General features: G+C 39.7%; 1 protein-coding gene across 1 annotated transcript in view; it reads left to right on the top strand.

Moving 5' to 3' along the window:
• Positions 1 to 12,500, top strand: part of LOC143019799 (cell adhesion molecule Dscam2-like) — a 655,538-nt gene that overhangs the window by 10,070 nt on the left and 632,968 nt on the right. Inside the window, exon 3 of the mRNA XM_076175783.1 lies at positions 8,453 to 8,511. Within this exon, the coding sequence (XP_076031898.1) occupies positions 8,453 to 8,511 (59 nt within the window). The remainder of the gene's footprint in view (positions 1 to 8,452; positions 8,512 to 12,500) is intronic.

The raw sequence follows: 12,500 nt of genomic DNA, 5'->3' as shown, positions 1-12,500 counted from the left end.
ATAATATTAATAATAATGATAATGATAATAATAATATATTTATTTGGCAAAGAATCGATATACATGAAGTGCAGATAATGACAAGAATACATAATTCGAAATAATAATTGCAAATTGGTGAGGATAACACAAAAAAACATGTACGCTTATTTCTTTATGTAATTATTGTTACTGTACTTATTAGTGATATACGTTGTAAATAAATTTTCACTCTTGCCCATTTTCTATTATTAATTATTCGTTAGTTTTTATTGACGATGCCCAAAGTATTTTTGTTCAATTTGCTTCAATCGCATTATTATTTTTTCATTATATTATCATACGGAAATTGGTATGTTATAACACATTTGTAAAAGTTCACTGTAAACCCACTATCGGAGAAATAATAACGGAAAATACAGGGAAACTGTATTCTGCTGAAGAGGACTACAGATAGTAGTCGAAATATACAGTTTCCTTGTATTTTCCGTTATTATTTCTCCGATAGTGGGTTTATAGTGAAATATTATCATACGCTTACTTTTTTCTATCCGTATATATTCATTCGATTCTTTCTCTTGTCGGTCCATCCATGTAGCAAAAGGTAGGTCTACTATTCTCCCACTATGTGCCAGTTTCTACCTCTTATGAAATTTGATCTATTAATTATCATTCGTTTCTCAAGAAGACAGTCTCCACATCCATAAACAAAATTTCATGTCACATTATATTTATGACGCTGTACACTCCAGCCGTATTATAATCTCGTCCATTTGTCTTCAAGAGTATTTGCCCAGTCATGTGTAGTACACTTGTCTTCATAGTTGCGGATTCAGCCACGGGAGCTTCGGGTGGCTCAGGGTAACGCTCTCGTTTTATGTGTGGGTAGCATAGAGGTTCAATCTTGGGGTGGATACAAAGAGTGGTATTGGCACTAAGGATTCTATGTACGTATGTTTCCACACTGTTGGGATTGTCTTATGCTTCATGAAAATAACACACACACACACACACACACACACACACACACACACACACACACGCACACACACACACACATAAATAAACAAACAAACAGACAAACAAACAAACAAACAAACGGCCCCAGGGACCACTCCCACTTCCCCACCTCGGTTAAAACTAACTATTCGAGCACACAATTTTTCGCCTGTGGTGAGATCGGAAGTGTAGGAGGGATGGGGGTTGAGTGGATTCTGTGTATGATGTAGGGGTGTGCTTTGTCCTGGACATACCTCGTGCAAAGTGTAAAAGGTTGGTATATATAGCCTATGTATGTATGTGTGTGTGTATGTGTATGTATGTATGTATGTATGTATACATGTATATGTGCACGATGTATGTATGTATACACATGCATATATATGCATAATGTTCAGAGGAGTTTACATCGGTAGACACTTCACTACGGCCTTTCTTGGAAGTTCTCGGAGAGTTAGAGGGAGTAGCAGTTACCCGGGACCGTTAGGATCGAACTCGGGTGTTTGTAGTCACGAGGCGATATTGCAGTCTACCATGGTATAATGTCTCAGTACACATTATCTTATAGTTCTTCATTCAGACCAGATTTCGTTGTGATTTGATTAATAATTGTTTCTTTACAAAAGAAATTATCATTGTGACTGATTTTATTTACTTTATATCACCATTTTTCATACATCCAACAAATTTTATTTTATGTCCATAATTCGTGTATTCCACCATTTCATATTTTTGTGTATATTCTAACACTTTCATTTATATTTCGATCTTCACCCGCGTCCATATGCATTCCTACTCTGCTTTATATTCGTATACTTTTCAAACCTTTTCCATGCTCTCATATATTCCTGCCTTTTTTTCCCTATCCATTTATATTCAGCCAGTGCTCCACATTCATACATATAGTCTAACTCTATTCCATATTCGTATAAAATTCAACTCCATTGCATACTCACACATAGTTCAAGCCTATTCACACACATATATCTATTCCAGTCCTAATCGATAATCGTATGCGAATTCCAAACCTTTTCTTTGTCCATACATGCAACCCTGTTCTTTATCTACATATACTTCGACCCCATCCCTGTCAACCCGCGCACGCGCGCACACACACACACACACACACACACACACACACACACACACACACACACACACACACACACACACACACACACACACACACACACACACACACACACACACACACACACACACACACACACACACGGAAGAAAATCAAGAAAGACAGTTATAGAAGAGACCTAAAAAAGAACAGCTTTCCTCACAGGGTAATAGACGTTTGGAACAAGTTAGATGAGAATGTGGTGTGTGCAAAAACGATACACGAATTTAGAAATATAGATAAAACGAGATATGAAGACGGGACACCACGCACATAGCTCCCCTTCCCGTAAAATACAACTAGGTAAACACACACACACACACACACACACACACACACACACACACACACACACTATATATATATATATATATATAATATACACCACACACACACACACACATATATATTGTATATATATATATATATATATATTATATATATATATATATTATGTATATATATATATATATATATATATATATATATATATATATATATATATATTATACGCCAACCCTATGTGCTTCAGTCCTATTCCATATCCTCATATCCCATTTGCACCTCCCTCCCCGCCTCATAAAGTCTCATTTCCGCACCCGCCAGCCAGCTAACTCACAAGAATAGGGTCTAATCCTGTGGTCCCGTGCCTCTATATTATAATACTCTACTCCGGTGCCTGAGCGAAGTATTTCATCTTATTTCATATTGTCCTTCTATTTGTTCATATATTCTATTTGTCATCTCCTTGTTTTACGGTGCTATTTTTCTTTGATTATTATTATTTTTTTTTTTTAATATTTGTTTTGTTTCTTTAAATTGGTAGGATAGAAGGGGTAGTGTAGGCCATGTCTTTTATAAGTTCTTTGTATAAGAAATGAATATTCTATTGTGTAGTTTATGCATATGATTTATGATTTTTTTCAGTATTGTGAAGATATTTTCATTGAAACTTCATTGGGAATCGAATGAAAGCATGTAGGTCCTTGAGTATGTTTTGAATTTGCAATTTCATGCGAGGCTAGGTTAAAATGAAGCGAGGGTATTTGAAAGTAGATTTGAACAAAGTGCTCAGATAGGTCCGTTCATAACTTTGAGTAGCCCTCCAAAAATAGTAATAATAAAATAAAATAAAGAAGAAAAAGAAGAATAAGGAAAAATCGCCACATAAGACACTCAACCCTTCTGCTACCAAGGTGACACTACGGAGACAGATAAAAGCGTGTGACATTTGGAACAAGTTAGATGAGAATGTGGTGTGTGTAAAAACGATACACGAATTAAAAAATAGTCTAGATAAAACGAGATATGAAGACGGGACATCACGAGCATAGCTAAATAAAAGGGGAAATGCCACTCAATAGGCGAAGGAATGCAACGGTGGAGGATGAGGTTTAAGAGTGCCAGAATAAGAAGAAGAAAAGTGACACCAAGGACGAAAGAGAGTAGGCTGATGCCAAAAGCCCAAACTCTCCTCTACGTACAGTCACCGACAAAAGCAAAGACCCGAGACTCGCCGCCGCCAACGCGCTATATCGGGGTTGCGCGTCGGAACGGAAAGGTAATCTGCAGTGAGACGTGCTGGATGGCGTAATTGTCCACAAAAGGTAGTTTGTGATAGTGGAATAGATACATGTGAAGTTAATTACATACCTGCTTGCATCGCTTCCTGCTTTGTTTGGCTTCTAGAAATAGGTGAAATACGGTGGTGTCGTTAACTATCTCCCGTGCATTACGTCATTATCGGACGTGGAACCACGATTTAGCGCATGGGATAGTTTCTTTGATCGATAAATGTACGTCTGTTTATTCCCGCCTCTTAGATGTAATATGCCCATATAAATGTACGTCTGTTTATTCCTGTCCCGTAGATGTAATATGCCCATCAGCCATGTGGATACGACCTCCGAATTCAACAGCTACCGATGTCTTCTACTTGCTCTGAAAGTCCAAGACTGTCTCGAATTCTTCACTTTATCTACCCTTCTTCACCCTTCATATACTATCATCTAACTTCTTTGCCTTTATCTACCCATTTCTATCTACCATTTCTCCTATTTTCCTTTATTTTTCCTTCGTTACACTACCTCTTCCTTCCTCTCCCTTCCTCTCCCTTCGACTTCCTTCGTCTTCCTTCCTCTCCCTTCCTCTCCCTTCGTCTTCCTTCCTCTCCCAATCCTCCTCCTTTCCTCCTGTCACTCCTCCTTTCACTCCTCATATCACTCCTCCTAATCCTTCCGCTCTTCCTCCCACTCCTCCTCTTACTCTTCTTCCTCCTCTTCGTTTTATTTCTTTTCATCTTCTTATTTCTGTGCTCCTTCTCTTCCTCCTCCTACTACTAATTCACGTACTTCTTCACCTCATCCTATTTCACCTCCTTCTCTTACCCTCCTCCTCCTCCTCCTCCTCCTCCTCCTCCTCCTCCTCCTCCTCCTCCTCCTCCACCCCCTCCTCCCTCTCCCCCTTCTCCTCCATCCTTCATTCTAATCTCCCCATATATCCAGCCTTAATCCCTCGTCTGAAACACCTCCAATACTATACATTCACCATATCTCCTCTTTTCCTTCTCTAGTTCCTCTTCCTCTTCCTCTTCCTCTTCCTCTTCCTCTTCCTCTCTTCCTCTTCTCCTCTTCCTTCTGATTAGATCTAAGAGTGTCGCGTTTGATTGTTTCCTGCTTTTTAATATTTACAGTCCAGTTGTTCTTTGCTTGTGAATGTTCAGCAACAAAGCAATCAGGTGACCAACCACGCTCCATCTTTTACAACTGGAGGATAAGTTATGAATATCATGATGGAACGAGTGACAATATTACCACGCACCATCAAGCTCTTGTCATTTCTATTAGCATTGTTATTATATGTAGTATCAATGATGACTGCGTTTTGTTAATATTGTTATTGCTCTGTCACTGATATTACAAGCACTACAGTATCAAAGGAGATGAATGAAATTACAGTATTAAAGGAGATGAATGAAATTACCTGGCGGCAGTGATAGCAAAAAAAAAAAGGAGGAAATATTTCGGTAATAAGAAATGGTTACTTCTATCATTACTTGGAGATTTTTAAGTAACAACGCTACTCTAATAGGCCGGGTTCACACTAGAGGTTTCAATTACAATGTAAGTCAATGGAGCCGTTCACACACAACCGCGCAGTTTCTCCTTGACTGTGCAGTACCGCCGCGGTTTCCGAGCGGTTCAGATCTCTAGTGTGAAGAGGTCGTAACAAAATATAGAGAAAACTTTGTGAGCGATAACCAGCGTTTCTAGCCTTGGAGACACTACGGCATCGAGGAGGTATAGGCAAAGAAAGGGTAAAGAGGAAGATTTAGGACGCCAGTAAAGGGCCATTTACACGGTCAAACAGTTTGACAAACCCGGTTTGTCAGACATGAGTTTGAAGTGATGTTTGACCCTGTAAATGGGGTATTTGGTCGTCAAACACGTTTGTCGAACGTGTTTGACAACCAAATACCCTATTCGCACGGTCAAACATAACTTCAAACACTTGTTTGACAAACCTGGTTTGTCAAACCGTTTGACCGTCTAAATGCCCCTTAACAGAATGGAGAGCTGGGGAGGGGGAGGTTAGTGAAAATACAACGTGATCAGCATTTATTCAGTTGTGTTTAGTCTTAAATCATATGTCCATGCTGAGTGACTGGTCACTAAAGTCCCTGAAACATGAAGTGTATAAAACATGCACTCATTACGCTATGGGGAGAGAGAGAGAGGGAGAGAGAGAGAGAGAGAGAGAGAGAGAGAGAGAGAGAGAGAGAGAGAGAGAGAGAGAGAGAGAGAGAACGAGGGAAATTAGGGAAATTAAACAAAGAGAGAGGAAAGGGGTTTGGTTGATGATACGGTGTGAGAGTGATCAGGAAAGAGAGAAAGAGGGAATCTGGCCGGGACAATGTGATAGTGAGAACAAAGAAGAAAGAGATTGAGAAGCAGGCAGGCAGATATTGGCAGAGACATCTGACGACTGGTTTCCTCTCTACTAGGAATACATAGCTATGTTTAGTCACTTGTATCGAACACTATGTTTCCCAATGGACGAATCAGTAGACTTAGTTTTTCGATGGAGTCCACTGGACAGTCGTTTAAAAGTCAGACATTTTTTTTTTTTTTTTTTTTTTTGGGGGGGAGGCTTTTTTTTTTTCTCTCTCTCTCTCTCTAAGGATCTCCTGTCTAATTGGTCCTCGGCTACGTTGCATTGTGTAGTTTCGTTACTCACTCTGTATGATTCCCATCCCTGCTTAACATTAAGCGAAAATACACAGCGATCTTCAATTTGCTTAATTGATCATTCCAGTTTGGGGGATATCTAAACACACACGTACGCGGGCACGCTCACACATACGCACGCGCGTGCACACACACACACACACACACACACACACACACACACACACACACACACACACACACACACACACACACACACACACACACACACACACACACACACACTTAACCTTAATTGCTTGTTTGGTTCGCCACGTTTTCCTTCCTTTGTCTGCAGTTAATTAATTGGAGTGTTTGGGGGTTTCCTTTTGCAGACTGAAACCGTCTGTATGTGCTTGCTGAGGCCTTTGTCGCTCCGAGTCAATCTTAACCTCTTTACTTTGGTAACGCCTCATAGAGGTATTCCTCTGGTTAATGTTTGAAGATTCTTTTTAGATGAATAACAGAATCTGGTCAAAATGAAAGTTTCGGTTGCCTTTGACATTGCATTCCATGTTTCCTCTCAGCTGAATAAAATGATCTGTTTTAAACCATGAGAACATATATAAAGGGCGTCACTCCAATGAAGCAGGTAATCGTGGTAAGGATTCTTTCTGTGGGAATTTGTATTACGTCGCTGTTACAAGTGTTTCTACCCTTGAGGGGTAATATCGTGCGGAAGGTAGTAGAGATCTATCGAGGTTAGCGGAGATGACAGTTGTAGGTAAAAATTATTATTATTATTATTATTATTATTATTATTTTTTTTTTTTTTTTTTTTTTTTTTTTTTTTTTTTTTTTTTTTTTTTTTTTTTTTTTTTTTTTTTTTTTTTTTTTTTTTTTTTTTAGTGGTGAGCAATCTTGAGAACAATGCTACGTGATACTGTTCCGTAGGGGTGTCACTCAAGTCAAAGTCTCCTGAGTTGAACTCACCAGAAACCCACAGTCCCACGTTAGCCAATATCGGTCTTCGAACCCACCGATGGATTTCTTTAGGAAGGAAATAGTGATCATTGTCTATTGCCATAGCCTGGGTCGTTCTATGGCTAGAAAATGAAGACCAAGATCAGTCACCTCTTGTCTGTTCCCCTTATATGAAGTAGAGAAAGAAAGTAGAAGTCGATAGATATGTTGTACTCGGTCTAGAGATCGATTATGGGGAGGTTGTAGATGGAGTTGGAAAATAAGAGCCGGGGAGATGATTCTTACCGACGTTCGTTTTGCAGGAGTACCACATGTAGGTATCCATCGTTGATCCCATTGTAGACAGAGGAAACGCTGTTAATCTTAAAAAACATGTATAATGATGGCAGTGACAATAACAACAGCAACAACCAAGAAAATATCCCTTGTTTATGGGTCGGGCTCTTTCTTTTTCCCTACCTGCCCACAGCTGAAAATAATCTTATATGTATATATATTCTTTATATGTATATATATATATATATATATATATATATATATATATATATATATGCAAAGTAGACCACTTGGAAAAAGAACATAACGAAGCAGAACGCTCTCGTATATTACATCTTCAGTGCAAAAAGTACTTTTTGCACTGAAGATGTAATATACGAAAGCGCTCTGCTTCGTTAGTTTTTCCTTTTCCAAGTGGTCTACTTTGCATAAGTGAACACACGTACCCGTGTTCTTATTAGCATATACATATATAAGTTATGTCGTAGCACATTTGTTAAAATAATACTGATGACCCACTTTCGGCGAAGAATAAGCTAAAGTATAAAGATCTGTATATTTCGATCACTAACTGTGATCCTCTTCAGCAGATGTGAATTCACATCTGCTGAAGAGGATCACAGTTAGTGATCGAAATATACAGATCTTTATACTTTCGCTTATTCTTCTCCGAAAGTGGGTCATCAGTATCATAATATACATATATATATATATATATATATATATATATATATATATATATATATATATATATATGTATATACAAAACGCAAACAGTTCCATGTCTGAATGAAATCGCCTACCAGAAGGAATCGGCGAACCAGGCCCAAATATGAGTTTGATTTGTTTTCCGCCAACAAGTCCTTTTTTGAAATACATGACCTATTTTTAATGACATGACCTTTTTCTCACCCGACAGATGTCTGGCGTCCAACAGTGTGGGATCTGTCACATCACGTCCTGTCAATGTTAATGCAGGTAAGTTTAGCCTACAGAGCATGATTTTACAAAACCCTCTGAGTTTATGCTGACTCCCCCCCCCCGCAGCTGAATAAAATCACCTGGAGGCAGCATTAGTAAACAGAAGGGGTACTCACTGGCCGTGAGGATTAGAGCGTCGCTGCTTGTGACGGAGGTTGAGGTGATGGGAGTTCGAATCCCCACCAGCAAGTTGGACCAAGGGCATAGTTGTTCAAATTTCACGCTACAAAGTACTACAGAGCGTTACCTTGTTGGAGAGGGACTTATTAAAAATTAAATTAAATTAAAAAAAAGAGTAAAATTAATATGTACACCAAAACGTTAATTAAGATGTTTAATCGTTTAATATTTACATTGGTTTCTCTTACATGAACAAAATTATCTAGCGGCAGCCGAAATAAATATAAAAGTTAAGCAGAATCCCATGTTTTCTTCTTCTTTTTTCTTCTTCTTAAAGTATTAAGTTCCTTAATTCACGATTTCACGGGCCTTTAATAATTAGTGCGAGTGGCAGCTACATTTCCGGATGTCAATATTTTGATAAGCCTCAGACATCTTTATCGGAAATTTCTGAAATTAGGAAATCTCAAACATTTAGATTATAAATGGATTCCAAGAATATACCAGAATATCAAAAAATGTACTTCTGGTATCTAGAATGTCTTAGAATTAGGATCGTTTCGAATATTGATTTTTTTTTTTTTTTAAGGAGAACTCTCTGCAAGTGAGACTATTTTTTTTTCTTTCGTGACATTATGATGCAGGGAACCCTGATATTGATTAAAGTTTGAGTTTTAGTCACTTAGATCACGTGATGCACACACACACGCACACACACACACAAACACTCACACACACACACACACACACACACACACACACACACACACACACACACACACACACACACACACACACACACACATGGACAGTCTTTGTAGGTCTCGCTTGTACACTGCGAAAGGGCAAGTCTATTACATAGCCAACTTTTTTTTTCTCTATCTTTTCCCAAATCCAAGTAACAAGCGTAAACTCTAGGTGGTTCCCATACATAGAGTTATTACTCTCTGATGAAGCCTACACCTATCATCACTTTATTTTCCCACAGATTCTTTCCTATCCCAATACATTCTCACATTCTCTTTTCTTCTCGTCCTTCGCGCCTTCTCTGTATGTAGCCGATGCATTTCGCCTCCTCCGCACTCACCTCCTCCCTTCTCCTCCTCCTCCTCCTCCTCACCTTTCTTCCTCCACCTCCTCACCTCTCCCCCTCCTCGAGTATCTGCCCTGATGATCTATATGCCTCCATGATGTATTGGTGCACGAACTCAAGATCGGAAGGGTCGCCTCTTCATTCCTCAGAGTGTCGATTTCCTGCGACTCCTCCGAAAGGACACAGACTAGAGGGTCTGGTAAGAGAGAGAAAGAAAGAGGATGAGGAGACGGAAAGGGAGGAGGAAATGGAGAGGAAAGGGGAGAGAAAGAAGAGCCAAGGTGAGACGGATATAAGACAGACAAGGTAAGAGGCAGATTGGGTAAAGGAAGATATAGCAGGGGCAAAAATATTCAAGTAAGAGAACGAGGGAGAGAGGAAGAGAGAGAGAGAAAGAAATAGAGAGAGCGGGGGGGGGAGAGTCAAAGTAAGGGAAAAACAGTCACTTCAGGGGGAAAAACAAGGCAAGGAGAGTCAGAACAGAGAGTAAACGTAGGCATCAAGACAGGTATAAGAAATGCAAGGAAAGTGCGAATCAAGCCTTAATATGTTTATTTCTACATGATATAACAGTCATAGAGAAGCGAGTCAATAGGATTATTGTGGACGGAATAGGGGTAGATGACGTCAATCGTGTGCCTTCTAGACCTTAATTAGTTGCTTCATTCCATTACGAATAACATATGGCAGCGGAAGTGCTCCAAGAAGGTTTAATAAACAACCACAAGAACACAGAACTCTCGCACCTAGAGCACAAGTATTAGTATTGTTTGACGGAACGAGACAGATAGAAGGGAAGAGTGCAGGCACTATAGATCGTTGTTACGCAACCCACACACACCTGAACTGGAGACAGGAATATTAGCATAGGAATTAAAAGAAGAGTAGCAAAAGGGAATTATCACTAACAGTAAACCGTCAATCCATTTAACATAATTCGAAAAAAGACAAAAATAACAGGAACGGTAAGCCATGAAACAGCCTCTTAGCCGCTGATTTAAGTTTGGGGACGCTGTTAACTGCACAGGTATTTCTGTCCACGTAATTTTACAGACCAACAAAATGGGTAGGAAACACTGTTGATACTGGATCCAGTTGCAAATTGGAAGAGTTTACAATTTACGAAGGCCTCATACTTCTGAAGGACTGCAACACGTACACCGGATAGATAGAATTTGGCCGCATTTTGCATAGCGTACAAACCATGCTGGCCTTGAGACAATGAATAAAATCGCAACACAAAGAAAACGAGCTGTAGCGAATACACGATCAATCAATTTCGGGTAAGTTGAGGCAGCAAGTGGCCAGGCAGGAACGGAATACTCAAAAATCGGCAAAATGAAACAGCAAAAACGGCTGGCTAAAACGGCAGTATCATTGAATATTCTATGAGCCTTGCCTAAAATACCTAGCTTGTGAGCATCAGAAGCTGACATGTATCGAACTTGTTCAAATGTCAGCTTTGAGTCAAACCTAACACTCCACGTTTTCAAGTCCATGGCATTCTTGCAGAATCGAATCATTCAGAAAAAAATGTCGCCACGTAATAGATTAACACTGAGAGATTGCGGAACACAGAGACTAAGATTTTATAACGCGGCTGTTCAATTACAGTGTAAGTCAATGGAGGCGTTCACACGCAGCCGCGCAGTTTTTTCTTGATTATGTGGTACCACCGTGGTTTCGCGCGCGTTTCAAATCGCTAGTGTGAACAGGGCCTTAAAAGATTTTGATTGGTGTGATGCTCCCATCGGAGCACCTTTTGGAGAAAAAGTAAAGAATCAACTGTAGAATTTCCACCCCCGCGCGCGTGCTGATCTGCCGTCACTCAGGCACACACCGTCACTCAGGTCATGATAACGTTTTTTTATTACCTGACCTAACTTAACCTAACCTAACTCATAGGTCATGATAACGTTTTTTATTACCTAACCTAACCTAACCTAATCCAAACAAAGATTAAACTTTTGAGCGTCATTAGGTTAGGTTAAGTTAGGTTAGGTTAGGTTAGGTTAGGTTAGGTAATAAAAAACGTTATCATGACCTGAGTGACGGCGTGTGCCTGAGTGACAGCGGAGCACCCCGGATCCCACAGATCAGCACGCGCGCAGGGGTGGAAATTCTACAGTTGATCCAAAGTAAAGTCAACTTCCATAGAATCACAAAGACCAAGACAATATTGACATGTTGGAATAAGTACGAACAAATTCATAGTTTCAGAGTAATGAAACAGAACGTTCTCACTTACATGGAACGGGTCGCTAGCGTAGACTTTCAACAACAGTGAAACAGAAACCAGAGTGATCACTCTGCCGATCACTGCGCCCGTCATTAAAACAAACAAGGTAGTTAGGTAGGTACGGCGCCTCAGGAATTCTGTCATCATATGTAAAACACTACCGCCTAATATAGTCTATTCATTCACATCAACGTCGAGACTGTACAAATTCAAACCAGGCTTAATGACCAATTTATGAGTCTATAGGTTTAAAAAAAAAAAAAAAAAAAAAAAATCTAGTCTGACGAAGCTTCCGCGGTTAGTCCTCTTTCGCACGTATCGACTTTTCGCCGTGCACTACCCACGACACGACTTCGTGTTCTCAGATAACCATAAATGTCTATGGACGCTGTCACACTGAACGACCGCGACATCGTGAGAAAGGGACCATAGACACCTATGGTAATTTGAGAGCACGTCAAAAAAATCGATTTGTCTGAAAGGAGCCTAAGTCGAACTCACGGTCCAAAGTGGTGGACAGTTCGAGTTAGACAA

This window comes from Oratosquilla oratoria, chromosome 38 (genome assembly GCF_046742065.1).
Source record: "Oratosquilla oratoria isolate Oo_2021 chromosome 38, ASM4674206v1, whole genome shotgun sequence".
Taxonomy (NCBI): Eukaryota; Metazoa; Arthropoda; class Malacostraca; order Stomatopoda; family Squillidae; genus Oratosquilla; species Oratosquilla oratoria.
This window is presented reverse-complemented; position numbering and strand designations above follow the sequence as displayed.